The sequence below is a fragment of the Brienomyrus brachyistius genome, chromosome 4 (assembly GCF_023856365.1).
Source record: "Brienomyrus brachyistius isolate T26 chromosome 4, BBRACH_0.4, whole genome shotgun sequence".
Lineage (NCBI taxonomy): Eukaryota > Metazoa > Chordata > Actinopteri > Osteoglossiformes > Mormyridae > Brienomyrus > Brienomyrus brachyistius.
In genome coordinates this window covers 216,741-235,518 of record NC_064536.1, presented here as the reverse complement: position 1 = coordinate 235,518, position 18,778 = coordinate 216,741, and the positions used below count along the sequence as shown (strand labels likewise).

The 18,778-nt window shown below is 50.5% G+C and overlaps 1 protein-coding gene and 1 long non-coding RNA gene across 2 annotated transcripts; one reads left to right on the top strand and one right to left on the bottom strand.

The window, feature by feature from the left end:
- Positions 1–183: 183 nt before the first annotated feature.
- LOC125740267 (E3 ubiquitin-protein ligase MARCHF6) lies at positions 184–16,666 on the top strand. The gene is made up of 27 exons (XM_049011180.1): positions 184–455; positions 559–626; positions 1,533–1,632; positions 3,345–3,418; positions 4,151–4,294; positions 6,100–6,172; positions 7,100–7,268; positions 7,504–7,699; positions 9,011–9,072; positions 9,157–9,189; positions 9,668–9,719; positions 9,812–9,870; positions 10,102–10,182; positions 11,013–11,081; positions 11,444–11,518; positions 11,599–11,733; positions 12,180–12,299; positions 12,390–12,490; positions 13,077–13,214; positions 13,518–13,722; positions 13,936–14,005; positions 14,149–14,330; positions 14,637–14,771; positions 14,976–15,065; positions 15,170–15,302; positions 15,818–15,953; positions 16,319–16,666. The coding sequence occupies exons 2-27, from the start codon at positions 608–610 to the stop codon at positions 16,404–16,406; spliced, it is 2,739 nt and encodes a 912-aa protein (XP_048867137.1). The 5' UTR covers positions 184–455; positions 559–607; the 3' UTR covers positions 16,407–16,666.
- On the bottom strand, positions 2,753–17,149 carry LOC125740268 (uncharacterized). The gene is made up of 3 exons (XR_007397494.1): positions 17,081–17,149; positions 16,668–16,717; positions 2,753–2,783 (listed from the first exon to the last, which is right to left on the bottom strand). It is a non-coding gene; the product is annotated as an uncharacterized LOC125740268 (long non-coding RNA).
- Positions 17,150–18,778: the final 1,629 nt, after the last annotated feature.

Genomic DNA, 18,778 nt, shown 5'->3' with positions numbered 1-18,778 from the left:
TATATTGAGTAGAATCTTAATGGAGTTAATAAATCATTTGTTTATAGAAATACTGACAACCTAGCGCAGGAACCAGACTCATCGGCATGTTATAAATCTTTAGAAAATATTCACACATCTCCAGGAAAACGAGTTCCGGCTTTCTTTATTTCTACAGACCCACAAGCCAACTGCCGTCGCTCATTTGGAGCGCATGCGCACTAGCCTGTCGTAAACATTGTAGTATTGCTGTCAGATACCAAATGCACTTTCACAATTTAGCTGGCTAGTGCGAAGTACCAGTGGGGCTGGAGGAAAGAGTCGTTAGCTACAGTTAACTAACCAACAAAATGGCCATATGTGATGTTGAATAGGTAGTCGAGGAGTTGGTGTCATTATTCGCCGACGGAGTCGACGATAAGGCTGCACATTGTAACGGAAGTGGCTAACGTTGCTAAGTTTGAGTGATTAGCTAGGTAGCTGGCTAGCTGGTTAAAGAAAGGGCCGTGGACCCGGTCCCTCACTTCAAATTAGCCATCTGGTTAGATGTTTCTCTTAAGATTGTGTTTTTATTATCAGACTCCACACGTTATATTGATGTGAAGAGGACAGTCCGCTGTCGTTCAAGATGGAGGCCGCCGAAGAAGGTATCTAGCTACTTACAAATAAACGGGCCAGCTAAAGTGCTACGAAACACAACCGCCAGAATCAGTGTCGCTTCCTCGATAACCTCATAGAAAATAACTGCATATATATTGACTGAATTTTACTGAGCATTGCCACGGAAGCTAACGAGCGCTGCGCTAACACGGCTAGCTAACTTGTCGCGGTGTTGGTTAGTGACCATGCTGGCAGACGGGGCAAACTTTTATTTACAAACTGACTTTAATAATGTCACTTTCTATATATAGGTATTCTGTTCCCAAAATAAGCTTTTTTTGATATTTAGACTGCTACCGATATCAGCCTCTGTCTGGCTAATCGTTTAGAGTGAATGTCAAACAAAATAGTTTCTAGTTAATTTAGTTGAATATAGTTTACTGTAGCTAACTGGGTAATCAGATGACTGTTTATTACTACAGTTCTCGCACAAACGGAAGGGAGGTGCTGTTAAGTGGACATTTAAGGGCTGGTTAGCGCTGGTTAGGCCCCGTAGTTCGGGTCTGTGCCACCGCTCCGCCACCAGCACATCTTGCACTAATGTACTTTACTCAAAACATGAAAACATCTGCATTGTATTGTCTTGTCATGATTTCTTTATAATGTGTATGATGTGTATGTGCTTGCAGGCGCTTGTGTGGCTAGGCTGTCACTGCCCTGTATGACGTTTTGAGGTGTTTGTTCTTTCTGCCCAGTGATTCTGTTTGTTTTCTTGGCAAGCTCTTTTTGATGGGTTTTAATTTTTTACTTATTAATTTTTTTTCAGTTCAGAGGAGTTGATTAATGCGGAATGTATGAATCCACGTGGCATAGCAGAGTTTTATTAGCTCAGTCTGTGATCTTTCGGGTCCTCATCAGCAGCGGCCAATGGCCGTCTCTCCTCCCTTTCACAGCTGATATATGCAGGGTGTGCCGGTCTGAAGCGACCCCCGACAAGCCCCTCTACCACCCCTGCGTCTGCACTGGCAGCATTAAGTTTATCCACCAAGAATGGTATGTACCGCCTACCCCCGCATCTTTGGGTGACGGGGAGACTCTCCAGGGAAGCCAGGAATTGGCTTTTAATTGATTGATTGATACTTTTATCGATCCCCGTGGGGGAATCCTCATTTTACCTCCCCCATCTTGCTCTCCATGAGAACAAGCCTGGCCATGAAGGGCAGCCACCTGTTGTGGTGCTCAAGGAGCTGAGGGTAGGGGGCCACAAACGTACCTAGGTCGGACTTGAACCGGCAACCTTCGGATCACAGGCGCAGACATGCCTGTAGGTCTCATTCCCATATAATGTGTCATGGAGTTCAGTAAGATGTACTTTAATCCTGTAATTGCTTTCCTGGTGCTGCAGTGTATGCTTGTAGTTTATCCTGGACTTGCGAGTTAGATTTTGTTTCCCTGTGTTTAGCACATCCTAATAGGTTTTTGTTAGAGAGTACAGACAAGAGCAGCTTTAACTCCTCTCCCCACACGCCCCCCACATCTGAAAGCCCCATTTCCCACCCAGCTTCCTCATTAGATGCCAATTAGTCGATTTCTCCACTGATACAGGCTGGGGGTGTCTGCTCGTGAACATGAAAGCGCCACTTTGTTCCTTCACAAATGATCTGAAGTGGCTGCATTTTAATTTTTTTCGCAACTGGGACGAAACAATTATCCGCTCGATAAAGTGTAATTGATTAGTTTATGTGGGCTGGGGCTGCCCCACGGCCACCGGCGCTGTGCACCTCACTGACAGAGCGGGGAGAGCATGTTAGCTTAGCATGTCTGTGTTTCCGACATGCCGCATTAACTTAATACTTAGCACTTTCAGCTCAGTTGGCCAGTAATTCCATTTAAGATTTTAGCAGTATTGTATAAGCAGATCTGTGTAGGCTTTCTGTAGTCCCTTATTGCCCGTTGTGAAGCTTCCCCGTTAAATTATGACCTGTTTTTGCTTGGTAATGTGCTCTTTGAGAGGCTTTGGTGCTGTCATTTGCTTCCTCAAAGTCTGTCACTATGCACTGTCTCACTTGGGCTCTTCCTCCGGCTCTTTAACAATGGATTTCCTGGCCGTTTGCAGCATCAGCAGATCATCTGTCCCTCCTTGGCGCAGAGGAGAGCGGCCCACCCCTCCGACTGAAGTCTGGTGGTTTGCTCCACGCCCGCCCCTGTTAAAAGCGCACAATGCGTGAGAGCGGCCTGGTGACGTGGCAGACCTGTAATGAGAGACCACTGCACAAAGGGCTCTGTAAACCCAAGCTTTGGGAACCTGTATTATTAGCTCACGCTCTGTTTCTGGCCAGCCAGCCAAATAGGAGGCACTGCTGTGCAGAGTTCTCCCATCTACTCGCCTGTCTGCCAGCATCACAGAGCATAGGGGCAGGCGTGTTCAGGCGGAGCTGCAAGGCTGCCAAGCAGACGCTTATCGCAGCTGAGCGGCGTCTGCACAGTCTCTGCGGCTCTCTATGACTGTGCCACTAACGTTGTGCCACCTGCTGGCTGCACAGTGTCTGCACACAGGTGCTTCTGATTTTCCTGGAGGGACCAACTGTTTCTTCCATCCTCAGAGCTTGTCTGGCTGGAGTCAGGGGAAGAAATTCGCCATGTGTTCAGTCTTCAAAGAGGCTTCCATCAGTTGTGCGTGACCTGGTTTAACCACAGCTGATCAAGCCGCCAGTTTCCTACGCATCTCCTCTGCACACTTAATCTGGCTTCCTCCTGTCTTTCAGCTTGGTCCAGTGGCTGAAACACAGCAGGAAAGAGTACTGCGAATTATGCAAGCACCGCTTTGCTTTCACGCCGAGTAAGTATTTCCAGCTCTCCACACAGAGGGTCACTGGTTTCTCCCGTAGCTTTAGGTTGTCACTTGGCCACTCATCTCTGGCATTCGTTAAACTTTCCTTTTTACTCTTAAGCTCCGTTTGTACAAAATCTCTGACTGTGCAAACACTGTGTGCTTTTTGTACCTGGTTTTAAAGGGAAACACTGTCTTTTTTGGGAATTCTTTATAACTGCTTTTAAATGCAGAGTGATATGAAAACCACCCCCCCTGTAATTGTTAATGTAATAGAGCATCAGTCCCTTTCCTGTGCTTCTTAACATGGAAGTGTCTGAGTGGTACGGCCCGTCGGGGGGGTGCCCAGGCATCTGACGTTCTCATGGCTTCCTGTTGTGTTTGGCGAAGGTTTGCCCCTCTGGAATTCTTTCAGTGGCAAAAAATGCAAATAATTAGTGCAGAGCGATGTTTAAATCAGGTATATATTTCAGTTCCAACGGCTATCAGCTGAATGCCTGAATATTTTAGCTTTGGCCGCTTTGAGAACATGTTTATGAAGTGAATTTTTTAAATAATAATCTGGGTTCTCAGATTACAGTGCTGACATCGGCCCGGTGTCAGCCCTGTGCAGCAGGATGCTGGTGGACAGTGTCCACAAAGGGAGTCGGGTGTCAAACTCTGCCGGGGCGGGTGCCAATTTTCTGCTAAACGCAAACAGCTGAAGCCTTCTGGCATCTTCTCCCCACCCTCCCTGTCCAGTTTATTCCCCAGACATGCCTTCCCGGCTCCCAGTCCAGGACATCTTCGCTGGACTCGTGACCAGTATCGGCACAGCTATCCGTTACTGGTTCCACTACACGCTGGTGGCCTTCGCCTGGCTGGGTGTGGTTCCCCTTACAGCCTGTAAGTGCTCCATGTTAAACGGATCCCCCGCTCTCCCCCACCGAGGAGTGGGCTTTTTCCTCCTGCAGAGTCCCCTGCCCACGCTCACAGGCTCTGCCTGCACAGCAGCATAAGGCCCGGGGCCTGCAGGCAGTCTCTGTTACTGCTGGCAACCCGCAGGTTCCCGTAGGCGGCAATATCTGGCAACCCTCTCCAGCTGAATGCTGCACCCCTAGGCAGAGCCCTTAACTCAAATATACAGCATTGTTTAATTCCACCTTCAGATCTCAAACCTCTGCTCTTCTCTTGTATAAATAATATGGCAGGCTGAATTGGGTGAAAATATTTATAACATACTTCATGAAATCAGTCGAGTTATTGCAAAGCTGACAAAGGTAAATTTAAAAATGGCTGGGGACAGGTCACCTGTACCAGGTGCCATATGGGCCATAGCAGGATCCACCTGTGTGCCCTACATGTGACACTCCTTGTTCTCCTTTTAACCCCCTTAGGCCGAGTTGCCATTTTACTAACTTCTTACAAGAGGTTTCTAGTAAAGTCAATGTTAGGTTGAAGAAACAGTTGTTAATCATCTTGTTATCATTTCTGTATGATCAGCAATGAATGTAAATACATATATACATTATTTCTTATCTTCTAGCCACATACTTAGGATACAATGGCTAAAAGTATGTGGCTAGAAGATAAGAAATAACGTATATATGTATTTACATTCATTGCTGATCATACAGAAATGATAACAAGATGATTAACAACTGTTTCTTCAACCTAACAGTCAAGTCAGAGGCTCTTTAAATATCCATTGAAAGCTAATCCTAAGCATCTTATTTAGATTGTTTTAGTGTCTCCACCTTCTGCCCGGAGCCACTGGGACAGGTTTTGCACCCCCAGCCACCCTGAATGGGATAAGTGGCTGCAAAAAAATGACGGATGAATAATGTTTTATAGCTGTTTATGAAGATTCTACCTTCTTGGTTCTTTAATCTGTTTTATTGCCCATATACTCTCGCCATGAATACAGTCCTAGTTGCTGGCATAGTGTTAAGTATCGACAGCTAGCCAACAGTCCTCGGTACAGTGACAGCATTTACGAGAGCCCTAGTTGCTGGCATAGTGTGAAATACCGACAGCTAGCCAACAGTCCTCGGTGCAGTGACAGCAGTTACGAGAGCCCTAGTTGCTGGCATAGTGTTAAGTATCGACAGCTAGCTAACAGTCCTCCGAGCAGTGACAGCAGTTACGAGAGCCCTAGTTGCTGGCATAGTGTTAAGTATCGACAGCTAGCCAACAGTCCTCGGTACAGTGACAGCAGTTACGAGAGCCCTAGTTGCTGGCATAGTGTGAAATACCGACAGCTAGCTAACAGTCCTCGGTGCAGTGACAGCAGTTACGAGAGCCCTAGTTGCTGGCATAGTGTTAAGTATCGACAGCTAGCCAACAGTCCTCGGTACAGTGACAACAGTTACGAGAGCCCTAGTTGCTGGCATAGTGTGAAATATTGACAGCTAGCCAACAGTCCTCGGTACAGTGACAGCAGTTACGAGAGCCCTAGTTGCTGGCATAGTGTTAAGTATTGACAGCTAGCCAACAGTCCTCGGTGCAGTGACAGCAGTTACGAGAGCCCTAGTCGCTGGCATAGTGTGAAATATCGACATAGCTAGCAAACAGGAGATTTTACTTTGCAGAATCTCTCGTCTCCGTTGCTTAGTGCTTTAGTGATTTCGCAGGAAATTTGTGCTGTTTGAGATGCACCCAGTGCCTGTCAGCTTGTGCTAAAGGCCCATCTCCCCTCTCCTTTCCAAAAGGTCGCATCTACAAGTGCTTGTTTACTGGCTCTGTGAGCTCCCTCCTGACCCTGCCGCTGGACATGCTGTCCACGTAAGTGCCTCCCCCCCCTCCCGCCCGCCCGCCCGCCCATAAGACGATCGCTGTTGGCATGGCGATTGGCCCACTCCCGCCGTGCTGGCCCCGCCTCCCCTGCTGTGTGGACGGCCTCGGTGTCATGATGGCAGCGTGGTGTGATTCTGTAAACGGAGAGCTATGAATAAGCAGCGTGTCACACTGCAGCTCCTATTTGGCAGTCTGCCTTAGACAGGGAGCAAAGGCACAGACTCAGTCCCTGTGAAGTGAATACACTATATGGACGGAAGTACTGGGACGCCTGGCCATTACACCCACGGGGACTTTTATGACGTCACATTCTACATCCACAGGCATCAATATGGAGCTGATCCCCCCCCTTTGCAGCTATAACAGCTGCCACTCTTCTGGTGACACTTTACACAAGATTATGGAGGGTGTCTGTGGGACGTTTTGTCCATTTATCCAGAAGAGCATTTGCGAGGTCAGGCACTGATGTTGGACGTGAAGGCCTGGCTCGCAGTCTCCATTCTAGTTCATCCCAAAGTTGTTCGGTGGGATTGAGGTCAGGGCTCTGTGTGGGTCAGTCAAGTTCTGCCACGCCAAGCTCTCCCAACATGTCTTTATGGACCGTGCTTTGAGCACTGAGGCACAGTCATGTTGGAACAATAAAGGACCTTCCCCAAATTGTTATGAAAGTTGCAAGCACAGAATTGTCCAATATGTCTTGGTATGCATACCAACTCCATATTGATGTCTATGGATTTAGAATGGGATTTCATAAGTTCCTGTTTGTGTGCTTAAAAACGGTACGCTTCATTTGCTGTTCACGCTTGGGAGACATATTCTTTGTCTTGATAAATGCCCGGGGCAGAGGTGAATCCCTGTGTATGCAGTGCTTATGAGCTTTGTGCCTGCTGATTCCCGCCTGGCGCTGTCTTCCAGGGAGAACTTGCTGGCCGACTGCCTGCAGGGCTGTTTTGTGGTCACATGCACGCTGTGCGCCTTCATCAGCCTTGTGTGGCTGCGGGAGCAGATCGTCCATGGCGGCGCCCCCCAGTGGCTGGAGCAGAATCAGCAGCAGCCGCATAACGTGGCAGGGCCGGCCAATGAGGTGTGTTTAATTTTACCTGTCAGCCGCACACCCGGATTCTACAGGCTGCAGACTGAGGGATCGTTAACACCTTTGAGCTTATTGCATATTTATTGACTGCGGTTGGTGTTATAACCACAGGGGGCGACGTTCACGTTTATGAAATCATCGAATTATATTCCAATTATATGTATGACTGCTGTGCTGTAGCCGTGACTCTGGTGTTATCATCCTCACTCTGGTTATGTTGCCTCAGGCCCCCGGTGCTGGGCACAGACCTGCAGAGAACCAGCCTGCCCCGGCGCCTGTTGACCCCCCGGCCGAGAACGTGGCAGCTGCTGGGGCCCCTGCGGCCCCCGACATCCCGGGGGACCCCGCTGAGGAGCTGGAAGCGGATGACGAAGTCGAAGCAGCAGCTGAGGACGCCGCTGATGGCAACAACGGTGCACAAGGTACTCTGTCCAGAGGGGTGTTGGTTCAAATCCCACAGTTGGCAAAGTCTTTTACTGTTCGGCCCATATGCAAGGGCCTTGACCACAGCTGCCCCTGCCCCACCGGCTGGCCCTGAGCTATGCTCTTTAAATGCTTTGGGTAAACAGTGTCTGCACAGTAAATATAAACATTAGAACTGTGAATTGATTAAACCAAGTAATTGCACAGTTGTCTGTGATTTATCGCAATGAACGTTTTGATTATAGCTGTGAATTCTGGAATTCTGTGCAGGGTCGCGACTGATGCTCTAGCGTTCTTTACAGTCAGGATGGAATGTGTTGACACAACCAAAGAAATACTAAAGTGTTATGACTTTACACGTTACCACTAACGCAATAACTTTGACAGCCCTGATAAATGTATGATATTAAACTCAGCTTTAGTGGATCGGGTGTCACATCAGAGCAGTGCGTGTGTGAGTCGGGGGCCGTTGGATATCTGCCGTGTCTCAGTGCGTGTGTGAGTCGGGGGCCGTTGGATATCTGCCGTGTCTCAGTGCGTGTGTGAGTCGGGGGCCGTTGGATATCTGCCGTGTCTCAGTGCGTGTGTGAGTCGGGGGCCGTTGGATATCTGCCGTGTCTCAGTGCGTGTGTGAGTCGGGGGCCGTTGGATATCTGCCGTGTCTCTGTGCGTGTGTGAGTCGGGGGCCGTTGGATATCTGCCGTGTCTCTGTGCGTGTGTGAGTCGGGGGCCGTTGGATATCTGCCGTCTCTCAGTGCGTGTGTGAGTCGGGGGCCGTTGGATATCTGCCATGTCTCTGTGCGTGTGTGAGTCGGGGGCCGTTGGATATCTGCCGTGTCTCAGTGCGTGTGTGAGTCGGGGGCCGTTGGATATCTGCCGTGTCTCAGTGCGTGTGTGAGTCGGGGGCCGTTGGATATCTGCCGTGTCTCTGTGCGTGTGTGAGTCGGGGGCCGTTGGATATCTGCCGTGTCTCAGTGCGTGTGTGAGTCGGGGGCCGTTGGATATCTGCCGTCTCTCAGTGCGTGTGTGAGTCGGGGGCCGTTGGATATCTGCCGTGTCTCTGTGCGTGTGTGAGTCGGGGGCCGTTGGATATCTGCCGTGTCTCAGTGCGTGTGTGAGTCGGGGGCCGTTGGATATCTGCCGTGTCTCAGTGCGTGTGTGAGTCGGGGGCCGTTGGATATCTGCCGTCTCTCAGTGCGTGTGGGAGTCGGGGGCCGTTGGATATCTGCCGTGTCTCAGTGCGTGTGTGAGCCAGGCTCTGTTGTTCACTGTAAATGGCAGTTAGAGGTCTGCCGTGTCTCTGCTCGCAGACGACATGAACTGGAATGCACTGGAGTGGGACAGGGCAGCTGAGGAGCTGACATGGGAGAGGGTGAGTGGTTCGGAGCCCGTCCTCAAGATTAGCCAACCTGGCACCTAAGCAACTCTCTAGTGTAACTCTGTCTCCGTTTTGCAGATGCTGGGACTGGATGGCTCCTTGGTCTTCCTGGTATGTGCTGTTTGATTCTCGGGGGTGTTGACCGGTAGAGCAGTGATTTGTTTCACGCTATATGAGGATGGTTTGTGGCTCAGAGGGTTAGGATGCAGTGTCTGTAATCAGAAGGTCACAGGTTCAAATCCCTGGGTCGGCAGAGTGATCTCACCATGGGGTCCCAGAGTAAGGCCCATAACCCACGGTCGCTGCAGGGCAGGGGTGTCAAAGAGCCCTGCCCATTTTTGGGTTTCCCCTCACTTAACACATCTGATTCAGGTCCTTGTGCTAATTACCACACAGCTCTTAAGCTGAATCATTTATGGTGGAACAGGGAAAGAACTAAGCTACACTAGGCTCCGGCCCTCCAGGACTGGGGTTTGAGACCCCTGCTACACGGACCGTCCAACCTGCTTTCTGAACAATCAACATTGTTTTGGATAAAAGTCTTTCTTAAGTGAGACGTAATCTGGAAATGTGGCGCTGTGCTTTGCAGGAGCACGTCTTCTGGGTGGTGTCCCTGAACACGCTCTTCATCCTGGTGTTCGGTACGTTCCTCTCTCCCTGCCCCCTGCTCATTGCCTCCGCTTTATAATGCCATCCACAAGCTAACTGGAATCGGGACACCCCTGTCTTTCAGCTTTTTGCCCCTATCACATCGGCCACTTCTCCGTGGTGGGACTGGGGTTCGAGGACTACGTGAGTACCCCGCCGCCTTCCCATTTCCCTGATAACACACTGAGTTATCATGCCCTTACCTCTTATGGTAAAAGTCCAGTTTGCAGTGAAGTCAGTAGGAGCCTTTTTCCCTCTCTTCAGAGCTCGGAAATGTTGCAGAGATTTCTTTGGTTCCCCTCCCCATCCCCCTAACAGTGAACCTCTAAAACATCGTAGGAGCTGATTGTCAGGACCCTGCTCTTGTGTTTCTAGGTCAAAGCCTCGCACTTCGAAGGCCTGATCACCACCATCGTGGGCTACGTCCTCCTGGCTGTCACCTTGATCGTGTGCCATGTATCCTTTCCTGTCCCCGGCCTCGCAGGCACGCTGACACTTCGCACTGTTCCAGCCGGTAAAGCGGGCGTCACCCAGGGCGACCGGGTTATCCTGCCGGTACAGCGGGCGTCACCTGGGGCGACCGGGTAATCCTGCCGGTACAGTGGGCGTCACCTGGGGCGACCGGGTAATCCTGCCGGTACAGCGGGCGTCACCTGGGGCGACCGGGTAATCCTGCCGGTACAGCGGGCGTCACCTGGGGCGACCGGGTAATCCTGCCGGTACAGCGGGCGTCACCCGGGGCGACCGGGTAATCCTGCCGGTACAGCGGGCGTCACCCGGGGCGACCGGGTAATCCTGCCGGTACAGCGGGCGTCACCCGGGGCGACCGGGTAATCCTGCCGGTACAGCGGGCGTCACCCGGGGCGACCGGGTAATCCTGCCGGTACAGCGGGCGTCACCCGGGGCGACCGGGTAATCCTGGTTTTACAGAGGCTCCTGTGCTTGGCTAAATAGTTCTTCTTGTGCCTTGGCTGGTTTTTTCCTTGATTGTGAAACATGCATGAGTCTTTCATTCTCATTAGTGACATATGGATGATTATAAGAAACTGGCCAATCAGCACACATCAAAAACTGCTTAAGTGAAACTCATGTCCGTATAATTGAATGGTAATTTACAAAACCTGTCCTATCCCATCGTGTCCCCCTGACATGGATTATTTGGTCACCCTACTGTCACCTGACTTTGTTGTGTATTTGGCTTTTGTATCCGATGGATGGATGGATCTTTTCTCCTGAATGGGCAGCTTTCCACATGTAGTGTCGTGCTCCTTAACGGCCAAACACAGGGCCTGGCTGCGGTTGTACGCTTCCAGCGATCCCGCCGGTTGCTGGGGGTGTGTTATATCGTGGTAAAGGTGAGAGTTCCAGAGCCACACTGTTAAACATACATTCTCTCTATTTCCACGGTTATGTTGTGCACTGAATTTTTTTCTGTATTTCTGATGTAATGGTGATAGCATTTTAAACATCCCTTTTTATGTTTTTGTGTCGATGCGCCTTAAGCGTATTCTCTGCAGTTTACCGTCTTCCCTCTATTTCAATGAATAAAACTGTAGACAGTATGTTTTAGATGAGTTAAGAAAGAGAAACTGTAATTCCAGTGGTTTTATTAAAACAGAGAGAACCTCAGCCTAGTGAGTTTGTGAGCGGCTGAGGTTTAGGGTTTTGCTAGTTTACGGAGACTCTGTTAGACTCTGATCAGCATCATCCGCTTCAGGTCTCCTTGCTGGTCGTCGTGGAGATTGGTGTCTTCCCGCTCATCTGCGGCTGGTGGCTTGACATCTGCTCCCTGGTAGGATTTCCTGGAGCCCCGCGAGGTCCCGGCCCTCCAGAAAGAGTTTGTGCTGATGCCTTTGCATCACCCTTTTGCAGGAGATGTTCGACGCCTCTCTGAAGGACAGAGAGATGAGCTTCACCTCTGCCCCCGGGACGACCATGTTCCTGCACTGGCTCGTCGGCATGGTCTACGTCTTCTACTTCGCATCTTTTATTCTCTTACTGCGAGAGGTACGGTCTTCTGCCGGCTCCTGCGTGTGCCTGTGTTTGCATGTAAGCCATCGCATCTCATACTGGCGTTCTAACATGCTGATCATTTGTTATTGTTTTTTAATGATTGTTTTACTCTAGCTCTAACCTGGATGACTGACTTAAAATGAGTTCCCTTATTAAATGCCTGCTCTTGGAGCACGCTTATCGTTCCATAAGAGATCATACTGTGTGTGACCTGAGGGCGCGCGCGCTGTCCGGCGTTGTCGCTCCCCGAGGGCGCGCGCGCGCGCTGTCCGGCCTTGTCGCTCCCCGAGGGCGCGCGCGCGCGCTGTCCGGCCTTGTCGCTCCCCGAGGGCGGGCGCGCGCGTGCTGTCCGGCCTTGTCGCTCCCCGAGGGCGGGCGCGCGCGTGCTGTCCGGCCTTGTCGCTCCCCGAGGGCTCACCCGCTCTCTGACTTTGTCCCAGGTGCTGCGCCCTGGCGTCCTGTGGTTTCTGAGAAACCTGAACGATCCTGATTTTAACCCGGTGCAGGAAATGATCCACCTGCCAATATACAGACACCTGCGCAGATTCATTTTATCAGTGGTGAGTGATGCACTGCAGGCGCCTGATTCTCTCTCCCTCTACCTGTGACGGTTTAAGAGCCGCCCGAGTGGGTCTCCTCTCTCCCTGCAGGTCGTGTTTGGGTCCATCGTCCTCCTGATGTTGTGGCTCCCCATCCGAATAATCAAGCAAGTTTTACCGAGCTTTCTGCCGTACAACGTGATGCTGTACAGGTGCGTCTATTGCTTCAATGTCTCTTCATGGTGGGGGATGTTATATTTTCGCTAGGTGTGCGTGTTGGGTCAGGTGTTTGTAGCTGAGGTGACTCGGCTCTCACGATGGCCAGTGGCTGCCTGAATCCATGCCATTTTCCTAGGTTCCCATTCTTTGTCATGTATCCTAAACATAATGGCATCCATTTGAAAACTGAACACCCACACCGGCGCTCCATGGATCAGGTTTGCCAACCCTGGCCTAGACGGTCCATTGTTTTTGGTTCAGTGCATTAAAGCGTGATGCCTGGCCAGTCAGACCGTCTCTGTAGCAGTGGGCAGTGTCGTCCTGAGTAGTCAAGAGGCAGACTGGCCGGCATTTAGACGGGCAGAGTTGTTGGTGACTGTGGAGGACCAGGCGTGTGTTAATGTACGATGTGTACCGTGCTGTATGTCTGTACGCCCTCCTGGTGCTTTATAGGAACTCTGTAGTGGCAGGTAAATCCCAAATAGCACCTTGAGGCTTCAGGAATCCTAGAGCATGAACAGAGGTCATGTGGATGAGCCCCTTAATGCTGATTGGTGGCTTCCTGCCCCGCCCCCGCAGTGACGCCCCCGTCAGCGAGCTGTCCCTGGAGCTGCTGCTGCTGCAGGTGGTGCTTCCTGCACTGCTGGAGCAGGGCCACACACGGCAGTGGCTGAAGGGCCTGGTGCGCGCCTGGACCGTCACCGCCGGATACCTGCTGTGAGCTTACCGCTGTCGCTCCGTGCTGTCACCCGGGCGACGCCCCTCAGCGGGAATCCCCACAGGAATGACCTCTGATACGGTGCCCCTCTGGGAGGCAGGAAACGGGCCACGGTCACACATGGCGTTGTTGGCTGAATCGTGTTTCCAGGCCCCCCGTGATTAGACATTGCATTTTAGGCTAATTAATCTTTGAGATTTTGTGCTTTACTGGTATCACCGTCAGCGTAATTATTTTGTTTGTTTGTTTGTTTGTTTGTTTGTTTAAGCAACGTTTAAAATTCACCTCCCGCTGCTGCACAGGGACCTGCACTCCTACCTCCTGGGAGATCAGGAGGAGAATGAGAACAATGGGAACCAGCAGGCCCGCAACAACAACAACAACGCTGCCGCCGCCGCCGCCCCGGTGGTGGGGGAGGGACTTCACGCTGCCCACCAGGCCATCCTGCAGCAGGGCGGCCCCGTCGGCTTCCAGCCCTACCACCGGCCTATCCGGTTCCCCTTCAGGGTAAAGGCACCACCCCTGTCGCGCTTTGGACCCACACCCTCGTTCATTAGCCGTGGGACCGGCATCAATTCGGTGGGGGAGGGCAGTTTTGATTTGGTCTTGGGATAATTAGCGACAGCCAATCAGACGTTTGGCAGCAGTAAACGGATCGACAGTTGTCGCGGTCAGAGACGGCTTGATGCGTGACTGTTAATGGTGGCCTGTCCTCTGCAGATCGTACTGCTCATCCTGTTCATGTGTCTGACTCTGCTGCTGGCCAGCCTGCTGTGCCTCACGCTGCCCGGTGAGTTCCAGGCCGACTCCGTAGCTCCATAGCCCAGTTAGAGTTTAACCTGCTTACATGGCTTGATAATGGAATATTAGCCATCAGGTTACTAGCTTGTGGTCGTTACCGCTGTGGTCTCGCCTGTCTCCCCCCCCCCGCAGTGTTTACGGGCCGCTGGCTGATGTCATTCTGGACGGGAAGCGCGAAGATCCACGAGCTGTACACGGCGGCGTGCGGCCTGTATGTGTGCTGGCTGAGTGTGCGCGCCATCACCGTCATGCTGGCCTGGATGCCCCAGGGCCGCAGGGTCATCCTGCTCAAGGTGCACGAGTGGATGCTCATGGTAAGCAGCTAGCCTGGAGAAACGCCCACTGAGCTGCTCGCATTCCTCTAAGGCAGTGTTTCCCAGCAAATACAAGGGCTGTGTGGCAGGGAGCCGGGAGCGAGCGAAAACGTGCACTGTCCAGTGGTCCCTGAGGACCAGATTGGGGAAACACCGCTCTAGGGTCCAACAACAGCAGCCATCCCATCCCGGGCTTGTTAGCTGCCTTTCGTCGGCAGTCTGTGGCTGGGTTATCATGGCTGTTGTAGGTTCACTGTACTCCTGTGTTGGCGTATGACGTACATCGCAACCTCCCGCCACGTGCAGATCATCAAGACACTGGTAGTCGCTGCCCTGTTGGCTGGAGTTATCCCCCTGCTGCTGGGGCTGTTGTTTGAGCTGGTCATCGTGGCCCCCCTCCGCGTTCCTTTGGATCAAACACCTCTCTTCTACCCCTGGCAGGTAGGACAATCTGCACATTGGGGGGGGTTAGCATATTTTTATCTCTGTAGCCCGTTACGGCCTTATTTTGTGTCGTGCTCCTTCATAAGTGTACAGGTGTAATATAATCGATGAGATGTGAAGGTTGAGGCTGGGCAGCGTCTGGCTGTGCTGAACGCCGGCTTCTCTCGGTAAAGCTTCCCGGCTGCCCTGTGTTTGCTGCAGGACTGGGCCCTTGGAGTTCTGCACGCCAAAATCATAGCAGCCATCACTCTTATGGGTCCCCAGTGGTGGCTTAAGACCGTGATCGAGCAGGTGGGTTGCAGTTCATGCCCTCCCCTCCGTTCCGGTCGTGTCATCCCTCGCTGCTGTTCCTCAGTGGTAATTGAGGCGGCGTGTCGTGGCCCCCGTCTCCCCAGGTGTACGCTAATGGGATTCGCAACATCGACCTGCATTTCATCATCCGCAAACTGGCTGCCCCCGTCATCGCCGTCCTGCTCCTGTCCCTCTGCGTGCCCTACGTCATCGCCGCTGGGATCGTCCCCGCTGTCGGTACGTCTCCAAGGCACTCCGTCGGCGGTTTGTGGCGAGACTTTTGGCATTTCTCAGTACCAAGAACGCAAAGATCGTACTCATGATCGTGGCAGGACTGGTCTTGCTAACTCGCCTCCCAAGAACGAACTTGGTGTACAATGAATCATGGGATTGATGTTAGGGGGCGGAACAAGAATGACATCCGGGGATTTTTACTGTCGTCTTTGCTTCCATTCTTCAGTATTGTAACTGATCATCAGCATTGAAAGATGATGTAAAACGGGTACGAGAGAACACAGGTATCATCATGTATGCAGGCTGAAAAACATCCCGTGTTAAACTCTTATTCCCTGCCCACCAACAGGTGACACCTTTGGCTTTTGCTGGGCGCTCATAGGGAACGAGGGGTCAGAGTTAAACCCAATGACCTTCTCTGAAATCCCTGATCTGCAAGCCTTCATTAACCGCCCGCGTTTTGGGTGGTTCCGTGGGACGGGCTCTCCTCTGACGTCACGGTGCTGTCACCCCCACAGGCGTCACCAAGGAGATGCAGAACCTGGTCCAGCGTCGGATCTACCCCTTCCTGCTCATGGTGGTGGTGCTCATGGGAATCCTCTACTTTCAAATCCGCCAGTTCAAGCGCCTTTATGAGCACATCAAGAACGACAAGTAAGCTCTCCCGCGGGCGGCCGAGTGGAAGTGGCATCCCCCTGTACCCCCCTGTGCTGTGAGCCGGTTCTGCTACTGCCTTGGGTCACCAGTAGTGGGAATTAGTTTACAGTCCAGTACTTCACATTGTGGAGGGTTAGGGCATGGAGACGTGAGGTAACATTTAAAATCATGATGTTAAAATGTGCTGCAGGACACAGCTTTAACACACTGTAAACTCTAAACAAAAATGCCTGTTTACCTGCCCTTTGGCTCTGACTGCCCCCTGGTGGTGGTGAATGGGATTGCTGTGGCCTGGTCATTTGAATGTAACCAGCCAATCAGAAGCCTCGTTCCCACATACTGTTCTCCTATTGTCCTCCCAGGTACCTGGTTGGCCAGCGGTTGGTGAATTATGAACGCAAATCTGGCAAAGCGATCTCATCTCCCCCCAGCAGTCCCCCACAGGAGTAGCTCCCACATGACTGTCTCTGTGGGGGGGCACTTGCCCTTGTTGTCTCGTTTTGCATCAGAATTTCAAAGCCTGCTCCCCAACCCTACCCCACCCCCCCCGCCCTGTCCCTGCCCCCTCCCTGTAAGTACAACCTGAAAACTGTAAATGTGTAAATAGGCCAGAACAGAATGACCTCTGAGCAAACTTGGATTAATAAGTGTGCGTTGTACATCTTCACAAGAAAATGTATATTAATTTATTAAATCTAGTTGTCACTTTACCTGGTGGTTTCCTGCTTGGTCTGGAACGTGGCTCTCAGCCGGGCAGCTGGCTGGGGTTCAGAGGAACGACAAACGGTGCCACAAATATAGTTTTATTTATTTATTTTTATTTTATTTAGTAGTGCTAGTATCATTTCGTAACTCCTGTCCTTTTGAATAATCACCATTTGTTATGGGGGGATTGTGAATTGTTACGACCCAGATATTCAACAAATGTAATTTTCTTTCTTTCTTCCCCCAAGTTAAAATGATGCAACAAGACTCTAACAGGACAGGTAAAGTATAAGAAAGGAAGCAGGGTTTTAAACAGTTCACTTATTTCCCACGATACATCCGTTTGTCAGTTGATCAGCTTAAAATCAACAGGCTAAAATTAGTGCTGCTTGATACAGGCGTATGTAGACGTCCCTCACCTTAAATGTCCTTTCCGTCTTTGTCTGTTTATACATCACAGCCTGGTTCACATCCACCTTCAGGTCCTTGTCTCCAGGGAAACGAGCACTTTGAAACCTATTCCAAAGTTCATATGCAGTTTTAATGATCCAATGGAAAGCTGCGGAAACTTCACACCCCTTGTGTCTCTGCCAATAGGACTAAGGTCAATTAGCTATTTTTTTTATGTGAACACGCTTTTAAATTGCAGTTAGGGTATTGTTATGCAAAATGCTATGGCTTCTCTCATTTATACTTGTTACCTTGTTAGAAATCCTCTAAAGGATTGCAGTGTACAGCCCAAACATGCTGCATGCTGTCTGTACAATAACTTCGAGGTTTTAAAGTTATTAGATCAGCATATGGTTTATATACATGTTTTACGTATAGCCACCACTTGGGAGAGAGGTTTGTAAGCCTTGTATGTAAAAGCGGCCTGTTTGAATGTCTCACAGCTCTGACTGGACGCTTCCTTCATTTTAACGAATGACACTCACAGCCATTTCGGCCACACCAACATACTCGTTCCCAACACCATATTCTAAGCACTGACTGCACAGAGTGCATATCTACAGCAGTATTCCACGGGCATTTATAATGTCAATTAGGCCCCCAGAGATTGCGGGTCCCTCCTTCACACGCAGTGTCTGGGTTCCATCATTAATTAGTCTGGCAGGCTGGCACAGGGTAGAGATCGAAACTGAATTTATATATATGGGAAAAAAATACTCTAATCATCATGAACTTTAAAAAAAAAAAATCAGTTACTTAGATTAGCACCCCCCCACCCCCCAATATTACAACTGCAGTTTTTGCAAAGACTATCGTGAATACAATGACATTTAATGTTTATGAAGCTGAATCATATGTAGCCACAAGAGGGCGCCATTTGACCAGTCAATATGTACAGCACAGCCTTACCCATGCTGTATAGTTGATTTTATATTAAATCTTTAACTGTCACAGAAAGATCTTTGGCAGTAGACAGCTAGAAAACCCTACAGGGACAGTGGGAGTTTGGCTGTCAGTTTTCTCCATACTGTGTGCTTCATTACAGGAGCCCCTTGCTCAGCAGTTTGGGTTCATGGCGATGCTGTGGATGTCAAACGCGGGTCTCTGCTTGTCACCTCAAAGACGGAATATCTGCCTCATTAGAGAGGCTGCCTCATACTGTGAGGCAGAACAGCAACCAAACAGCACTGCTCCAATTAACTGGCTTATAACCATATAAACAGCAAATTCAAGTGGTATTTATGTAACATTTATTTATCTGACACTCTTACTTATAGTAGCAGGAAGGGTTACATCTGATGAGTGCTTTCGGGGATTCAAACCCATGACCTGTTGTTAGCACAGCGTAGTACTTGTTGGCAGGCAGTTGTTTTCATGGTAGCTTAAGTGGTGTTAAACGTGAAGACAGCAGGTCGGGCAGTATCAGCTCAAAGGCTCAGCAGAGGTATGCTTATAAACCCTCATTTTGACAGGGGCGTTGACCCCTAACAGAAATTTACACCGCCCCTTGGAATTAATACATGGAAAAGCAGTTTTTTTCTGTAAGCTTATTATCTCAAAATATGAAAAATGGCTTTGATTTCTACTGATATGTGATATGATGCTGAGTATCATGCAGAACGTGCTTGGAGCCTCACACATGCCTCAAACCTCAGCACAGCTGTGAG

Excerpts from the sequence above, each read along its gene's own strand:
- LOC125740267 (XM_049011180.1), top strand. Across the intron at positions 7,269-7,503 it reads TGGCAGGGCCGGCCAATGAG|GCCCCCGGTGCTGGGCACAG; the intron begins GTGTGTTTAATT and ends ATGTTGCCTCAG. Across the intron at positions 9,871-10,101 it reads GACTGGGGTTCGAGGACTAC|GTCAAAGCCTCGCACTTCGA; the intron begins GTGAGTACCCCG and ends TTGTGTTTCTAG.